The following is a 19,484-nucleotide window of genomic DNA, read 5'->3' as shown; positions in this document are numbered from 1 at the left end:
TGGGGCTTCAGAAATGAGTGAACATAGTCCCTTCCCTGAAGAAGCTGACAAGTTTTCAAGAAAGAGAGTCAAGGAGGGGGAAAACAAAGCCTCTGAGGTCATTTTTTTCAGGCCCCAAATGGAATGCAGGACCTGGATGTATCTGAACCTTGAACTGTGATAGAAAAACCCAAGAGGCATGGTATCTGTAATACAATGTGGTGGCCTCAGAGCACTAGTTTGTTGTGAAGTGCTATGAAAACACCAGTGAGAGAGCAATTACTTCCAGCAGAGAATGGAGAAGTGTGTATCTGTATTTTACCATTGTTTCCTTATTCAGAGAACAGGGAAGAAATCTTGCTTGGAATGCAGAAGGCCAGGTCTTCATAATTAAAGCAGTCTTCTTATGTCAAAGATTGAAGCTTTAGGGGTGCCTGCGTGGCTCAGTTGGTTAAGCATCCAACTTTGGCTCAGGTCAAGATCTCATGGTTCACGGGTTCGAGCATTGGGCTCTGTGCTGACAGCTTGGAGCCTGGAGCCTGCTTTGGATTCTATGCCTCCCTCTCTCTCTGCCCCTCCCCCGCTCACAATCTCTCTCCTTCTCTCTCTCAAAAATAAACATTAAAATTTGTTTTAAAAAAAGATTAAAGCTTTAGTTCTTTCTACATGGAAGAACATGCTTACAACCAAGAGAACAGTACCTTTCTCAGTCACTCGGTGACTGGTTAGTTTCACAAATACCTATTAAGCTCCTCTGGGCCAGCTTTACTAAGTAATCCTATCATATTAATGGCTGAAAGGCTTGGTCTAGTCTCAGTTAAAGAGAAATCCTTATCTACTGCTTCTGCAGATAAATAAATCCATTCATTCACTTACTTACTTATTTATTCACTCAATAAACATATGCTTATAACCTAATGGGGTTGATGAGGCATGAAGACAGGTAATGGTGTCACCTAGATGTCAGCTTCCCCTGCCAGTTCCAGCCCCTCCTCCACCAGGCCACGTCTGAGGAGTCTACTCACAGACTCCTCAGACATTGTGAAGCAAGGAGGCATCACTGAGGATCACACAGTGGAAACAAAAGAGCGGTTTATGCTGTACCTCTGATAGCAAACAGCTTACAATTTCCCTTTAGACATTTCTGTTCTCCTCCCAAAGCTTCTTTTCAGCAAGCCTACCATTAGTTTGTTTGTTTGTTTTCTTTTTCCTCTCTGATCTTTTTCCCATGCAGCATTTAGTCTGACTAACTCTTGTCTCCTTCCTGAAATTTCCCTGGGAACTTCAAATGTCTCATATTTTTGTTACTAAAACAGTTCAGCTCTGTCTCCAAATTAACATATTCAAACCTATTAGGGGTTCGAGAAAACAAAGGCCTTCCAGGTGACTCCTAATAGGGCTCAAGGAGGATCTCCTGCTTCTTGTCTTAAGCCTCATTCCAAAAAGATCAGGACTTCTTACAGCGGCTACTAAAAGAATACAAACAACTATCTCGTCCAACTCTACAACTAGACAGAAAATCATGAGACCTAAGGGGTACACGTCAAGTACCATAGATCACATCTCATGTGGATGATCAGGGAAGGTCTCATAGAGAGGCATCTTAAACGAGTCTTCTCAACGTTTTTTCTTTGGAGGAAAAAAGAGAATTTTGGAAACACTGTATAGTAGTTCCTTTCTTGGCGATTCACAAGGGTTTTTGAACCCTTATGAAAGAGGAAAAAGAACTTAACTTTGTTTTACTCATGTTTTCAACAGTTGATCTTAGAATCCTCTTCTTGTATCCTTAAAAGCCAGGTGAAGTCAGTCAGGTAACACTTATCTGTTGTTCATTTGCATAGTTGGCTGGCCCCCAGAGCCCTCTGCCATGTTTCCCCAGCTGTGCAGCCAACAAACAGCCCATTCAAGCTAGTGGTAGAGCCAGGCATTTAGGGGATGGAAAAAGAGAAAAAGGCCAGGGCTGATGGCTCTGTGGCTGCGTGGGCAACCCACATCAGGCTACACGAGCCCCAGGAGAGAGGACAAGGTCAAGTGCTCTTAATGCCTAAATGCTTTATTTTTTAAGTTTATTTATTGTGAGAGAAAGAGAGAGAGAGCATGAGCTGGGGAGGGGCAGAGGGGGAGGGGAGGAGGGGCGGAGAGAGAGAGAAAGAGAGAGAATCCCAAGCAGGCTCCATGCTGTCAGCACAGAGCCTGACAGGAGCTCTATCCCACGAACCTTGAGACCATGACCTGAGCCAAAATCAAGAGTCAGATGCTTAATCCACTGAGCCACCCAGGCACCCCTCTTTTTTTTTTTTATTTATTTTGAGAGACAGAAAGAAAAAGCAATGCCTGAAGATTTTAGAGGGGAAAAGACTACAATTCAGCCCACAGTGGCAGACAGACAGGTTTGAGGAAGATAAATAAGCCTGACATGATGTGCAACGTTGCATTCTATTCTCAAAACTTTTCCTCATGCTCTGTAGACCCAAGGGAAGTGCATTGTAGACTATCTTTACAGTACCGAGGGCCCCCAAAAGTGGTGTTCTTAAATAAGGATATTCTCCCTAGAGAATATCCAGTCACCTCAGCAACTTGCCACTTTCCAGAATCTGTCTCTGACACCACCTAAGCCACACATCTGTTGCACCCCTATGCGAGCAAGGATTTGGCTAAGATGAAAGGCCTCTAAGTTCTGGCGTGGCCCTAACCTGATCCCTGCTTGTAACAGCAGTTTGTCTGCAGAGAGGACATAACCTTAACATAACAAAATAACAAAACAAGTTTAAAGCAATGTGAGACTTATATCTATAGGCACATGCTTTTAGGCTCCCACAGCTGTATTTCCGCATTTTTGTTTCAATACCTATGGGCTACCCGGTCTTCAGTTTGCCTGTTTCAAAAAGTGATTTTTATTTGTTTTCTTTACTTTCCTTGGTATGTGGCACAGAGCCACACTCGCCAGAGGTTTCATGATAGAGAACGCTGAAGAGAATTCTGTTGATGATTGACAGCTTTGAGTCTTGCTATTTCAGGGTACCATGGGTTCAAGTGAAGATGTTCCAATCAACTTAAGGACCAAGTGTGTGACACCCTAGAGTTAGAATATACCTCTCCTTTCCCTACACTCCCTTTAGGTCAGTGCGACAGCACTTTCCTCCGTCTATCCCACGTTCCAGTTGCTGGTTTTCACGCCACCAGATAGAAAGCCATTTGAAAACAGGAAACTTGTTGCATTGTATGTACCCTCAGCAACCAGCACATTTATGGCACCTTATAGGTACTCAACAGTTGTTGAAACTCAGCAGATTAGAGTTATATATGTGTCTATCTCTACTACCAGTTGATGAATTCCTAAAGAAAAGAGATTAAATCTTCCTCTTTTTAAATATTCACCACATTTGGGGAAGATAAAAGAACTAATATTTAGTTAATATCTTCCATATGTCAGATACTTCCTACTTATTATGTTTCTCTGTTTTACAGATGAGAAAACTACGGCTCAGAGGAGTTACATAACTTGACCCCAGGTCTCACCGCTTGTGAGGAGTCAGACCAAGACTAAGACCCAGAATCTGGCAGCAGTGGGGGGAGGAGGGCTCGAGTTCCACACCATGAGGACACCACAGTCCCAAGAAACTGAACCCTGTGCTAGCACCAGAAAAGCTAAGGTGCAATGCTTTATACCACAGAATGCTGAACAGGCTGAGGAATTTGGGACACAGGTCACTCTTGAGGGAGAATCAACGTAAGGCTAAAATAGGAGGACTGGATGAACATATATTTAAGAAGCAGTTGCCTATAACCAAAAAGACAAATGGCAAATGTTGGGAAGGATGTGCAGAAATCAGAACTCTCATATGCTACCAGTGGACACGTAAAATGGTACAGCCACTTTGGAAAATGGCCTGGCACTTCTTCTGAGGGTTAGGCCACTTCACTTCTAGGCATACATCCTAGAGAAATGACAACACATGTCCACACAAAAACTTGTACGCAAATGTTTGTAGCAGTATTAGTCATAACAGGAAAAAGTGGAAACACCCTGAATGTGCACAAAATGATGAACGGAAAAATTAGGGTAGAGCCACACGATAGAGTATTATTCAGCCCTAAAAAGGAATGATGCGCTGGCATGTGTTACAATATGAATGGACCCTGAACACATCATGCTAAGTGACAGAAACCAGTCACGAAAGACTGCATGTTGTACAACTCCATGTATATGAAATGAAATGTCTACGTTAAACAAATTCAGAGTTGGAAAGCAGATTAAAGGTTGCCTATGGCTAGAAGTTTTAGGGTAAAATGGGGAATGACAGCTAATGGGTATGGGGTTTCTTTCTTGGGTGACAAAAGTGTTCTAAAATTGATTGTAGGGGCGCCTGGGTGGCTCAGTCGGTTAAGCATCCGACTTCAGCTCAGGTCACGATCTCGCGGTCCGCGAGTTCGAGCCCTGCGTCGGGCTCTGGGCTGATGGCTCAGAGCCTGGAGCTTGCTTCCGATTCTGTGTCTCCCTCTCTCTCTGCCCCTCCCCCGTTCATGCTGTGTCTCTCTCTGTCTCAAAAATAAACGTTAAAAAAAATTAAAAAAATAAATAAATAAAAAATAAAATTGATTGTAATGATGGTTGCAAAACCTGTGAATACACAAAACAAAACAAAAATCCAAAAAAACCCCACTGACTTGTACACTTTAAATGGTTTGTGTGGTACGTGGGGCGGTGGGGGGGGGGGGGCGGGGAGCAGCTGGACTTCCCAAGTCCCCTGCCAAGGGAAGTGACTGTCCCTCCCTGACTACAGCAGAAGACCTAAGTTTATTTTTCAGAGAAGTCAGAAACAAAAGGTATCTTGCTTAGAAGACACCAGGAACAGCTGAGATGAGGGGACTGCAAGGGACTCAGAGAAAAGGTGAACGTTTGCACACTGAATGTCCAGACACGTGGTCCTCCTCTCCCAGTCAGCCAGACTGTGCCCTCTAGGTCAAAGACTGGAAGGCTTTTCCTGGGAAATCTGACCAGTTAAGAGAAAAATAAACGAATGATTCTGATTCTGGGTGGTCCCCAGTGGAACAGCTCAGCCAGTTCAGCCTAGAGTGACAGTCACAGTTCACAAAACCCACCAAAACAAAGAGGTTCTAATCAACCTTTACCATAGTCTGTTCCTACTGATAAGACCCAGACATCTGACACAGCCTCTAATATGAAAAAAATAAATATGAACATAAAGAAACCAGATAGGGGTGCCTGGGTGGCTCAGTTGGTTAAGTGTCCGATTTCAGCTAGGGTCATGATCTCGTGGTTCGTGAGTTCAAGCCCCACATCGGGCTCTGCACTGACAGCACGAAGCCTGCTTGGGATTCTCTCTCTCTCCCTCTCTCTGTCCCTCCCCTGCTCATGCACATGCATTCTTTCTCTCTCAAAATAAATAAATACTAAAAAAAAAAAAGGAAACCAGATAAAGAAATTTGGAGGAAAGACATATGAGACGAAAAAAATTTCATAAAAAATTTCTACCAATATCCTTAGAGAGATAAGAGAAGATAACATATCCATAAAATTAGAACAGGATGTCATAATTTAAAAAAAGAACCATAAGAGAAAAAGAAAAAGCTCTTGGAAATTAAAAGTATGATCATAAAGGGGCACCTGGGTGGCTAAGTTGGTTAAGTGTCTGACTCTTGATTCTGGCTCAGGTCATGATCTCCTGGTTCATGAGATTGAGCCCCATATCAGACTCTGTACTGACTACACTGAGCCCGATTGGGATTCTCTCTCTCCCCCTCTCTCTCTGCCCCTCCCCTGCTCATACGCTCTCTCTAAATAAATAAATAAATAAATAAATAAATAAATGAATAAACATTTTTTAAAAGTATGATCACAAAAGCAAAAATTTAATAGAAGAGTTGGAAAACACAGCTGAAATATTCCAGAGGTTGGGAAGGAAGGGAAACAAATAAGTAGAAAAGAGCAAAGCCAAAAAAAAAAAAAAAAAAAAATCAATTCAGTGGATCCAATATTTAAATTCAAATAGCAAGTGTTTTAGGTAAAAGGACAGGGGTAGATAATTATCAGAGGAAGAACTAAACAAAATTTTTCAGCAGTGAAGGATGAGTCTCCAGAGTGAAAGGGCCAGTTTCCTCCCAGCACAAAGAAAAGAGATCCACTCCAAAGCACATCACTGTAAAATTTCAGAACACTGAGGACAAAAAGAAAATCCTAAAAACTTCCAGACAGGAAAACTTAAAAGCTTACAAAGGAAGGGGAAGGGGAAGGGGAAGGGGAAGGGGAAGGGGAGGAGGAGGGGGAGGAAAGGAAAGGAAAGGAAAGGAAAGGAAAGGAAAGGAAAGGAAAGGAAAGGAAAGGGGAAAGGAAAGGAAAGGGGAAAGGAAAGGAAAGGGGAAAGGAAAGGAAAGGAAAGGGGAAAGGAAAGGAAAGGAAAGGAAAGGAAAGGAAAGGAAAGGAAAGGAAAGGAAAGGAAGACCTCACACTCACACTTCTTAATAGCAAAACTAAAAGAAAATAGATCAGTGCCCTCAAAAATTCTAAGGCTAAATTATTTCCTACACAGAAATCTCTCCAGTGAATGAGTAGGTAATACAAAGATGTCTTCAGACCTACACAGTCCCCAAAAATGTACTTCTCATGAACACTTTCTTCGAGACATTTGAGAATGCATTCCACTAAAATAACAAAGCTAGAAAAACACGTGTGTGTGTATCTGTGTGCATGCACACATGCATATACCCTATTCTAACCCTAACCCTGAGTAGGTCAGAAAGCTCCAGGGAAGATTTCTTCAAAAATATGGAAATGAGAGAATATCTACTGTAGGTGAACACATGTGTAGAGATTCAGAAAAGTGGAAGAGACTCTGGGGGTGAATGATGAGATACACACACACACACACACACACACACACACACACACACACAGGAAGCTAAGCAAATAAAACAAGAGAATTGTTAACTCCAGAGGAGAGAAGTTATGCATGAAGGAAATATGAGTCAGCTGTGAATAGCATTTATATAAGTATAGTAATATGAACACTGAATGCTGATTTAATCAAGATTATGATGTAACTATTTTGGGATGATGGAGGGCAACAGACGGCATCCATGAGGGTTGTTAGGTGGAAATGAAGGGTGAAAGAACTAAACCTTATCTGCTATAAAGGGGAGTCAATATATATACCTAAATCTCAATTAGCAATTAGTACTAATTGCTAACTAATTGCTAACTAGTACTGCTGTAGTACTAATAGTAATAAGGAGGAGGAGAAGACCACAAGCATTTCACTTAAAGACAAGGGGTTGTGGGGCGCCTGGGTGGCGCAGTCGGTTAAGCGTCCGACTTCAGCCAGGTCACGATCTCGCGGTTCGGGAGTTCGAGCCCCGCGTCGGGCTCTGGGCCGATGGCTCGGAGCCTGGAGCCTGTTTCCGATTCTGTGTCTCCCTCTCTCTCTGCCCCTCCCCCGTTCATGCTCTGTCTCTCTCTGTCCCAAAAATAAATAAACGTTGAAAAAAAAAATTTAAAAAAAAAAAGACAAGGGGTTGTGACAGATCATCCGCATAAAGGACTACCAACAATTCTTTCCATCCCTCCACGTGCAAGCCCATTTCCACTCTCTTGAATCTGGGAGAGCCCTGTGACTTGCTTTGGCTGATGGAATTTGCCAGAAGTAGCAGTGGGTGACCTCAGGAACTGGGCCCCAGATGCCTTTCAGCTTCTGTTTTCACCCTTTGGCAACTAGCTGCCATGTGAAATGTCCCACGACCGTGCTGGACTGGAGGCCCCCCTGGGAGAGAAGATCTGTGGGAGAGCAAGAGATGACGAAGGGGAAGAAGCCATTCCAGCCACCCTGCTGATGCCCGGCCCTAGGGGTGCGGCTGACCAGCATGGTCAACACCCCAGGAAGCAGAAGCCAAGCCGAACTACAGAATCCTGAACAAATACACAGCTGTTGTTTTACGCTACAGGGTTTGGGGATGGTTTGTTAGGCATCAGAGGATAACCGCAAGAAAAGTAAATGCCAAAAGAAAATGCTAAAAATGTTCTCAAGAGATTCCCTCTGGGGACTGGAAAATGATGATATGAAGGTGGGCCGGCAGGAAACTGCTGTTTTTCATAATAAATCTCATTCATAATAAATATTTTTTGACTCTTCCAACTATATACATCTCTAACTTTGATTAAAAAAAAAATAAAGCCAACAAAACAAAGGAATGTGGGTGCAAGATAAAAGTCAGGTAGACAAAAATGAAAGTGCTGATGACCAGAAAAAGGTCCAAAGTCCACCCTGTTCCAAAGAGCCAGTGTGAAGAGTTCAACCTGAAGCAACAGAATAAGAAGTTTGGACTTAGAGCCTTAAATCCCTGGCACAAAGTATGTTCTGACAAACGCCAAACTGAACAGAGCAAGTTCAGACTTCCTTAGGAGCCAGGCTGAAGGACCGTGGACAGAGGCTAGGCTCAGTGATGCTGTCCACATGTGCGTATCCATCGGCTACTCTATGCTGTTTCTACCTCGATGCAGTCCCAGCTCTTGTACAGCCATCACTGTTAGAACAGAACAGCACAGTCCTACCAGCTGTTAGAATGTTTCCATGCTTCCAAACCAGCTGGTGAACATACGCTGCCTGCCGTGAGCATTCCTGCAAGCTGTTCCTGTGGGTTCCCACCACCACTACCTATCACAGCAGGTCTGGGTGGTGAGGAGAGGAAAAAATGCCCCTGCATCCCTGGAGCCAAATACCCAGTGTCATCTGGACCCCTGAGTCTACAGTTGCCCTCCACTGGCCACTGCTGCGTGGAGGCACCTTCATGGCACTGCAGAACTGTGGCCTTCAGAGAATGTCACCTGGGTTACTAAATATTTTGGGCATCTCTTTGGACACCACTGTGCTGTTCTGGGGGACTTTTCTCCTAAAGCCAGGCTGAGCCAGCCAAAGCTTGGGCTCTGGAATTAGAAGACCTGGGTTTGAACACTGGCTCCACCTCGTCTGGCAACATAAACTCAAGGCTGCCTCTCATTCTCCCATAAGATGGGACCAATAATTCCTATCTCACTTATTGTTGGGAGGCAAACAGGAATTGATATGTGGGAAACACCCAACACATACTTAATGCTTAATAAACATGAGGGGTCTTTCTAAGTAAGAGGACAGAGGTGGTAACAGCGGTACTCTGCTTTAAGGACAAAAATAAATATCACAAAACTTGAATGCTCATGAAATACAAGATAGCTTTAGGTTTGGGTAGGGACCACTTATTTTTTTATTTTTTATGTTTGAGAGAGAGGGAGAGAGACAGAGAGAAAACACCTGAGCAGGGGGGATGGGTAGAGGAAGGGAGAGAGAGAAAGAGAAATAGAAAGGGAGAGGATCTCAAGCAGGCTCAGTGAGAAGCCCAACATGGAGCTTGATGTTGGGGCTCAACCTGAGCCAAAATCAAGAGTCAGATGCTAAGCCAACTGAGCCACCCAGGTGCCCCAGGTAGGGACTACTTTAGTGCTCAAGTTTCAAAAGACTCAAAGCTCCAGTCTGAAGTGAGCATTTGGGGGAGGTCAACAGCAGGGAAGTTTGATTAGCAAGAGTATTATGTGGGGTGGGTTCAATTTGGACCCTAGCTAACTGGCACTGAAGTATCTACCTGATATTGAAGAAGATTTATCTTAACAAATTTGGGCTGTAAAAACTGAAGACAGGCATTCTTTTTATTTTTGAGAGAGACAGAGTGTGAGCAGGGGAGGGGCAGAGAGAGGGAGACACAGAATCTGAAGCAGGCTCCAGGCTCTGAGCTGTCAGCACAGAGCTTGAACTCACTAGCCGTGAGATCAATGACCTGAGCCGAAGTCAGATGGTGCACCAACTGAGCCACCCAGGCGCCCCAAAGGCAGACATTCTTTAACCTTAAGAGCCGTACTAGTACTATCTGCCCTGGCTTCATAGCTTTATAAATATAAAACCTAACATGGCCCTTGTATAGTTTGGTTTGCCCATTGGCATTTCTGGGCCATAGTTGTTAAGTATTCTGCAAGTGAATGAGCTCAGTGCACTGTAATATAATACTGAGGTTCAGCATAATTTTGATGGGGTAATTAGATCTGCCTTCCAGGCCTCCCCACTACCCTACTCCAAATGGATAAAGGAATTTGTAGCAATTTAAATACTTGTAGATTACTCCAAATATTACAGAAGATTTATTTCAATTATTCAGCTGCTTTCCCAACTTTATGTTTTATAACAAAAGGATCACATTTTGGTTCAATAGTATAAGTTTGTTTTTTTTTTAAGTCAATATTACAGACACAAAATGACCCCAATTTGTGGTACAACTTATGGTTCTGATTCTTATAAAAACAGCAAATACTTGCTTTTAGGGTAAAGAGAGATACCATACCTTTTTCATTCCTTTATATTCCAACAAATTGAGGTGATTTTTTTTGTTACTTTTACCCCTAAATTGGGAGTGTAGGCTAAACCAGATTTCCCCTGGGAGCCAACTTTAACAACTTAAAAAGTAAGAAACAAATATGACACTCAAAATCTTGATCCCCACATCTACCATTCATGGCTAATTATAGGGCAGAGGACATGCCTCTCTTTGTTTTATGATGGACCTCCTCATCCAATCACACTGTCAGGTTAATAATAAGAAAGTCCAGAGCAGACGAATCACTGCCTCAAATTTTATAAGGGCTCTGAAACGGCCTCAAATACATGGGTCATTTGTCAAGGAAAACTAATGCTGTCCAATTCTCTGGAGGCATGCAAAAAATAAGTGGTCTTTGTTAACTAGCCCCCTCCCAAATAATAAATAAACAACTGATACATCTGTTTTGTTTTGAAATCACTTAACTTTCTGTTTAGGTTATCCAGACAATTATGCCAAAGTGATATACTATAATTAATTGCAAATAATGGACCAACATTGAGCTCAGGAGACAAAGTTTGAGAAAACTGTGATCTTCTCTCACCTCCTACAGTGAAATGCCTCACTTCAAGGTTTTGCGGTGCCTGGATGTACCATTTCCCTCTTCAATTACAATTAGAATAATGCAATCTGAAATATGAAATATAATTCAAGGTAATGAATCAGCTTGCATCATCCCTCCAAATGAAATTATCCCTGTTCTCAGCCAGGTTGCCCTCTCCTCCTGTCCTCCAACAACATTTATCTGAACTTCACATAGGCCCTATTTCACCTTTTACCTTAGATTCCAATTGTTTGTGCATAAGCCTTGCTCTGCCCACCAGACTGCAAGCTCTTTGGGGACAGGAGCTGTATAATATACTAAATAATGTAAATAATATACTACATAATGTACTAAATATTTGAATAGACCTCAATCATATACTAAATGAATATTTGAATATATTTGATATAAAGAATATTTGAACATATTTAAGTAATATATTAAAGAGTAAGTGAAAGCTAGTTAAGATTTTGTGGCCCAATCATAAATAATAAAATACAAATATGACAAATCAGTAGGAAATCAACACTACCAGTGAAATAGACATGATCTCATACAGTATATATATATATATATATATATATATATATATATGCCTCTGTCCTAATGCTTCCTTAGAGACGAATTTGTTTTATGTTTTGATTCTCTGATGTCGTATTTTTACTGGATAAATATGGACACTGGATTTGAGATACATATCTTTAAAAATAGTATGTCATTATTAGTAGGCATGAACAATAGTGCTCCTGGAAATTGCATGCTCTTAGGCAAATTAAATGTATTTACAAATATTTAATCAATTTTCTACCACTACCACAAATGAGAAAATTGTATGATTTTACTATAGTTTGCAAACTCACTATAAACACGGTCCCTGCATTTTCAGTATGGCTGGTTTTTATATAATACAATGATGACGATAACACTAGAGACAACAGCTAAAGACAGACCAATGTGAGCACTGTTCCTATAGAGAGCACAGCTCCCTCCAGCCTCTGAGGTCAGCTTTAACACATTTATAATTTGAAAATTACTTTTCTCTCAAAACTGAAATTTTTTCTTCATGGTATATATTGTTTCACTTGATTAACTTAAATGGTTCATAACTGGCAATTCTATTACTGCCTGGAGGAGGCAGCAGGTTAACAATTACACAGTATAACAATAACTAAAATGTCTTGAGTTTTCATTAAGTGCTAGACACTATTCTAAACAATCCATACCAACCTATTTAATCCTCCACACAACGAACAAATAAAAATGGCATTGGGTAGATGCCATTACTATCCCCCACTTGACAGAGAAGGAAACCAGGGGCTATGTTCCTAACCAGGGGAGGTTAGGTAATTTTCATGTGGTTACCAGGTCCTCTGGTTTCAGAGTCCACACCCCTTGCCACCACACTAAAATTATCAGGCTCAACTCCTGGGGTCACTATGTATAATTACATTTTATGAAATGGTCATATTTTAAAGTATGCGTTATCAAGTATAAAGTTGAACTATTTTGCCTGTGAATAATACGTTGTTACATAAATATCGGTTTCTTAACATTTCTAGGTCACAAGGAAGTGACTTAGGCCCAAAGAAGTGCAACTGCTTCCACAAAAGCCAAGCACAAGTCAGGCAGAATGTCAAATATCCAATCTCAGTCTAGTGAATATGACCTCATGTGATACTGAGTTATAGTCCCAAACCATTCATTCAAGAAAACATAAAAGAGTCATATTTAATATATCAAAGTCCAATAAATTTACTTAATTTTTAAAACTTCTCCCATGCTGAAAAACATACTTCCTTTATATTCTAAAGAGTATTAACTGAATATTCATGATAAATTCAGGGATTAGCTCTTTGGCATCTTAATTTGATATCACTTATTTCTGTTTACGCTGGTTTTCACTGCCATATAATTATAAAGGACCCTTAAGCAATCAGCAGGATCTTTTCAAGGCACTATATTGGTTTGGGCTCTTCAAATATCACTCACTTAAACAGAAATCAAATCACTGATTGAAAAGTTACCTCCCTCAAGCTTTGTTGCTATGGTTAGAAACAGCGGTGTCAGCAGTAAAGAATGAAATACTTTCTATGAAGAATGTCTCTATTTCTCTATCCGTTGCTCATAATGTTTATTTACTACCACTACTACTATTCTATTTTTATGTATTTTTCTTATAACTGATCATCTACTGATGGTTACAGTCTGTTCTCGAATATGACACTTCTGACAATGTTCCATTGTTTCATGGCAAATCTGTCAGCAAAACTGTGGTGCAGAGGCTGTTTTCAGAGTTGTTGGATTCAGTGAGCCACTCACATTCATTCAATCAGTCATAAGCAAAACCTCCCAGAAGATAAACTGTACACATGGCAATGACTCTGGAATATGATATATCTTTTACAAGAGCTTCTATCTAAAGAGGCTCTTCTCGTGGCTGGCTGTAGAGCACATCAATTTCTTCAGACCTTTGATGCCAGGTTATTATAGGTCTGAGTCCAGATGGTAGGACTGTATGTGGCTCACTTAGTATCTAGTGGAATGTGACACACACTAGGTACTTAACAAAGATGGGTTGATTGAGTGGAATATTAGAGTTTGGCTAGGAAGGAGTCTAAGCAAGAGGTGTCATGTGCATTCTGGAGTCAGACTGTCGGAGTCTGAATACCGGTTTTCCCACTGACCAGCTAGGTGCCCTTAGATAAGTAACTATATCTCTTTGAGCCAAACCTTTCCTATCTGCAAAATGGAGAAAATAAGGACACTCGGCTGGGCAGGTGCTCAATAAGTGTCAGCTATTATTAAAGAGAAAAATAATAAGCGGGCATATTAAGTGGCCATCAGTCATACCTAAGAAGTTGTTAGCAAGCGTACCCCTTGGTACAGATCAACCTTGTCCCTGCCATTTATCTTCCAACATATGACCCTGTTTCCTTCCTCCAGGCCATTGACAGGAACTCTGGAAGCTGAGTGGGAGTGAGCCGGTGCCTTCAGAATGGCAGAAGATGGAAAGGGCAGAAACAGCCTGGTGGAGCTGACCCCATGGTGGGGTTAGATTCTTCACAGATGATTACCTTCCAGACCTAGAATGCTGTCCAGCCCCCACTCCCCCCGACTGCCTGATTCTCTTCACTCAGACTCACCAGCTGAAGCTCCAAAGCACCATGGGTACACACGGCCAGCAAGAAGGCTGTGCTCTACCACCACTCTGGGCCTCCTTTCCCAGGACCCCACCCCTTCTTCCCACCATGGGGAGACATGTGTCAGATCTGCCACCTGAGAGATTACTCACATTCCGCGTTTACCTGAGGCAAAATATATTTTTTTTCTATCACAAAACTTAAATGTCTATTTTCCCATCTGAAAACTTACTTTGGCAGCAGCTGCATCAACTGTTTTAAAATACTATTTTAATAAGCATTAATTCAGAAAATTAGACACCTGGTTATGCTGTAGCTTGCAAGCTATCATCTGCCAGCTTGTCCCAGTCACACCCTTATCAGTAGATGAACTGCATGGTAAAAAGCAGGGGGGAGGGGACATAGGAGCAATCTTGGGAAACTGCAGAGACCACAGAAAAGATCTATACTTAGCAATAATTAAACCTCAGATTAAGAATGTTAAGCATCCCCAAACTAATGAAAAGTCAAAAGTATAATTAGATTGTAAATTTGCCTTCCAGAGGAAGGTCAGCCCCAATTCCAAATCAGTGAAGGAGAAAAGGCCTCATTTTGTTTCCATTCCCCCTCAGAAAACATGATGCTTTCAATGCAGCTGGCCCTTACACGCTTGTTTACTTATCCCAGTTAAGGACAAGAAATCTTAGAGAGACAGTGGTAAAGCAAGGAGTCCATGAGTCCAGAAAAACAACTGGCAATAGACATATACTGCTTACCAGTGCATTTTTTAAGTATTCTTGCCAACAGTATTTCAGAAATGTTTATATACAGGCGCACAAAAATAAGCAGCTGAATACTACGATTTGATGGCACCAACCTCCTTCCTGTGTTAAATCAGAACAGTGGTTTGGACCACTGTGGTCCCAGTTGCTAGTGGCTGTTTTGGGCCATCTCTTAGGCAACAAGTGCTGCTGCATTAAAACTTACCAATATTCCCAACTTTCAGAACTAGAAACGTGATTTAATAATGACACACCTAACTCTGGAGGAGTCAAATTCCTTCAAAAAGAATGTGACTATCCAAAACCATGAGATTTATGGTGCAGCACAGCTAATTGAAAATGAAACTGGAAATAAATTAAAACAGCTTCATGTTTTAATAAGTTTGAAAGACTTCGAGTATTGCAGCACAAGGCAAGTAATTTTCTTCTGGAAAAGATATAATGATGTCATTATTTTGGTACTTGTGATTCCAGAGATCGAGGAAATAAACAGAGACAAGTACTTGCTGAATGCAACAGATAGGTGGCGCTGTGGCTCATGGCAGATGTGGAATTACACTCCAAAAGCCAGGTTTATTACATAGATGTCCCAGGTTGAAACATCAGAATTAGAAAGTCAAATAGGTACCTTATAAAAGCACTGGACTCGTACAGGAGCTAAGTTTTTGCTTTAGCAAAAAAAAAAAAAAAGTTCTGTAACTTCTAAGGAGTCTACTAATTTTCTATTTATCTAAAGAATGTTTTAAGTTAATACTTTAAGCATTTGCAAGGTTTGTCATTGACCTGTATCATTTAGGGAAGTTAAAGTCTAATGAAACATTGGCTTTCTTCAGCATAATGAGTTAATAACTACGAGACATAATCACAAACCCAAGGAAAACTTTGGATTGGTTACCTATGGCAAATTGTCAAAATAATTCCACTCGGTAAAGGCAGCCTTCCTCCTTAGCTAGAAATACACTCTCTGCTTGGCTTCAGAAGCCTTGTGTCCAATTTCTTGGATCCACCCCCTTCCTGACTGCTGCACCTACTGTGGGTTACTTGGCTACTTAGTTGTCTGAGACTTACCCTTCTTCTAGTCTATACCAGAAGTTATCATACCTGGTGTCCTAGGCCTTTCCAAGGAACACAGGGAAATTGGCAGAGCTTGTCTTTAGTGTTTACCACACTCCTGGACTCCAGTTCTTGTAAGTTCTAGACTCAGTTTCCACATCTGTAACGTAGGAGTTAAAATACCTACCTCATACCATTGAGGATTAATTGATAGAGGGCTTGTAGAGGGTGTAGCACAGGGGTTGGCACTTAGTACATACTAAAAAATTATTACCATCCTCTGCTTTCCCCACCTCAGTAACCAGACAAATGAATGTAAGTTATATGGCAATAGTTGGTAAGCAAATCTCTTACAGAATATTTCCTTTGAAAAGAGGCCTTCAAAGCAAGTAGTCTACCCTGGGATTCACCAGTACCTTATCCCCCCGCCCCCACTGGGACACAAGGTAAGTGGGGCCTTTAGACAGTGCCTGGATCACAGAGGGTAAGCAATGAGACTTCTCCAGGGGGGTCTGCAAGCTGGTCCAGAATGCAGCGGAAACTTCACAAATGTACATTTAGGACTTTCAGGTGTGTCTTCCCTGGCAGATTTGAATTAACACTTAAAAATACCCAAATTGCAGTAATGGTCATTTACCCAGTCAAAAAGCATAAAATTTTCAGGGTTCAGGAGCCCAGATGGGAGCTGATCTTCCCAAAAGTTCAAAAACTACTGGCCTCAGGGACCAGCAAGAAGATTAACTTCTGGCTCATATGAAGGTAACTGAGCCCCAGAGTAACATTTAGCCATGTGAACTCTTTCCTTTCTGGGAGGATCCTTTAATCAGTGCTAGCCAAGGAAAGTGTGTTTCCTAAAATGTAAATGAGAGAAGACAAACTGAGTGGAAAAACAAGAAACACACACCACTGCGTTTTGAAATTCCCTAGCCAGAAAATTGTATCATATCTTTTCGTTTCTCTTCTGGGGAGGGTGACTTTTCACCTGGAGTTCAGTCCCTGCCTTTCCTCGAGTCTCCTGACTAGGAAACTAACACCTTGGAAGGACAGCTAATTGGTAGGACGGTATCGCTCCGGATACTTTAGCGAGAACTTCCTTCCAGAGAACGCTAGAGGCAAAAGTTACTTTCCAAGCGCGTGGGGCTTCCCAGACACCTCCCTCGGACCACAGCCCTGGCAAGTCAAAGCGATCGCATCGCGTGGTCTCTGGTGGCTGGAAATTCGGTCACGGCGGTCACATGGCATTTCGCACCCAGCCCCCTCACTCAAGCCCGGCCCGTGTTATCCTAGCACAAAACTAGAAACTCCAGTCTTGTGTAAACACCACGCCAGGCCATCCCGAAATGATTCCCTTTTGATGCCCGTTGCAATTATTTATCCCACATATAAATCAGAATTCTGTTGACCGATCTCACTGTTTCTAATAAATAGAAAGTTGCCCTGCAAAGCCCTCATCCTTGTGATTCCGCTTAAAGGTACGATAACATCTGACACTCCCCTAAACCGGCCTGCAGAGGACACCGCCCAGGAGACGATCAACGGAATGATTTGTGTCACCTCTGAGCACACGTGGGCACACCAACTGCACAGGCAGGCACATGGAAGGGACGCGGAACCGAGAGCAGTTATTTTCCAATCGGTGGGACTGATGGAGAAAGATGCCAAACGCATTTTCCGAGCCAGCTGAACTCCGCGGGCACCTAATCATTGCCAGATGTGGGGAGGGCGCACCGAGAACATCCCCGAGTCCCGAAGGAAACACCCGGCTGGCAGCACGTCGACTTCTCGGATGGGGAAACTGCACCAGGCGAGCGGAGAGGACCCCCAAACACAGTGTGGAGCGCCTCAGAGCGGAAAACGGACTGGGAGGAATGAGGATGCCTCCACTCTCCTCGGCATGTTTTTTCAATTAAAAAGTTGGGAACTGGAATCTGTAAACAACGACTTAGGGCTTCAAACTACTTCGCAGAGAGACACGATGGGGAGAGGAATACTAGTACGCCCCCAAACCCCAACCCCTGGGTCTCCTGCCGTGCGGAACTGCGGGGCGGAGGAGCGCCCCACGCGTGCACGCACGATCCATGCGCCGCATCTCCTCCGACCCTCCGCCCGGAGAAAGTTCGCGCAGCTTGCACCTCCGCCCCCTCCCGCGCGACCCGAAGCCCGCCCTGCGGGCCGGGAGCCCAGCGCAGCCCGCCGCCGCCCTACCTTTCATGGTGACCGAGGAGACGCACCGCCAGCCAGGGAGCTCCGCGCAGCCGAGGAAGTTCGCACTAAACAGCGGGTCACTGCGCGTCCATGGCAGCCGCGCCGCGCGTCGGCCGTCTGCGCTCCAACCCTTCCTCGCCGCCACCCGCCCGCGTTCCCCGCTCGGCGCTCTGTGCCGCGGGGCTGCCGCGCGCGCCGCTCACCCCGGGCGGGAGGCGCCGCTCCCGCCAGCGCCCCTCCCCCTGGCCCGCCGGGGCGCGCGGGCCGCCGCGCCCACGCCCCCTCGCGCCCTCCCGCGCCCGCCCCGCCCTCCGGCCCGTGCTCGCCCCTGCCCAGTCGCTTTCTCGCCCGGCGTCTCCCCCGCGCGGTGTCTCGCCCCGGGTCTCCCTTTTCTCGTCGCACCAGCGGCAGAACGATGTCGGAAGAAGGCGTCTTCCAGTCGGTCAAATGCTCACCCTTGGTGTGCGCGAAAAGTGCCGCTGCTGGGCTTGTTTCTAGACCCCCAAACTACCTAGAGAGTGGGGTGAGAGAGCTGGGGAGCGGTAGTGTCACCGAGGTGGCGGAGTAAGCATGTCCCTTCCCCAAAAGTCTCTGGGGCATCCAGGATTAGATCAAACCGAGATGAGAACGTCTTCGGGGTTCCAAGTTTCCAGGTGCGCTTGTGGACACCCGAAGGAAGAACGGGCACAGGCGACCGCGCTGTCACCCCGGGAGAGCTGTCCGAAGTCACAATTAGATGCTCTCCCTACAGAACTCCGAGCAGGATTACAACTTTGGACCTTCAAGAACACAAAGACACAGACCAAAAAATCCTCTCCGCTCCCCTTGGTTTAGAAAAGTCACCCTTCTACCCACCTCCCCTGAATTGATAAGGTTGAGGGATGCTGGGCTACTGAGTGGCTTCTTCGTAAGTTCCCTCCATTGTGGCCCGTCATGTTGTCCCAATGTGGGTTCCACCCCCCCCCCCCCCCTTTTAGAACCTCCTAAGCAGACCCATTCGTTGCTTTATTGCTTTAAAAGTTTCAGTGGTGAGTGGATCTGTGGGGAGGGAGGTGCAGAGAGACTTCTTCAACAAGGATGGAATGAAAAATCACCATGCACTTAGTAACACAGCAAAAGGAATACAATTCTGCCTGGGCGGTGGTTACAGCTTTTCACATTTCCTCTCCTGAGGATTTGGTAACGCGGTGTAAACAACCCACTGATTCATTCTAAACAGAGAATTCTGCTCTAGAAAAAGGTAGTGCCCAGAAATGAATACATTCTGAAATATTTTAGCCTCTCCATTCCGGAGTCCTTCTTTTGTCAACACCAGCGGGGAAACTTGTACATGACTAGCAAAGAAAAAGGTAAAAAAACAACACTTTTTATTTCACTTCAGGAGTTGAT

General features: G+C 43.7%; 1 protein-coding gene across 1 annotated transcript in view; it reads right to left on the bottom strand.

Moving 5' to 3' along the window:
- The window catches only part of COLEC12 (collectin subfamily member 12), a 194,186-nt gene extending 175,888 nt beyond the window's left edge, over nt 1–18,298 (bottom strand). The window contains exon 1 of the mRNA XM_023241800.2: nt 18,096–18,298. Within this exon, the coding sequence (XP_023097568.1) occupies nt 18,096–18,102 (7 nt within the window). The 5' untranslated portion in view covers nt 18,103–18,298. The remainder of the gene's footprint in view (nt 1–18,095) is intronic.
- Nucleotides 18,299–19,484: the final 1,186 nt, after the last annotated feature.

This window comes from Felis catus, chromosome D3 (assembly GCF_018350175.1).
Source record: "Felis catus isolate Fca126 chromosome D3, F.catus_Fca126_mat1.0, whole genome shotgun sequence".
Taxonomy (NCBI): Eukaryota; Metazoa; Chordata; class Mammalia; order Carnivora; family Felidae; genus Felis; species Felis catus.
Note: the sequence above shows the minus strand (reverse complement) of the source record. Positions and strands in the feature narration are given on the sequence as shown.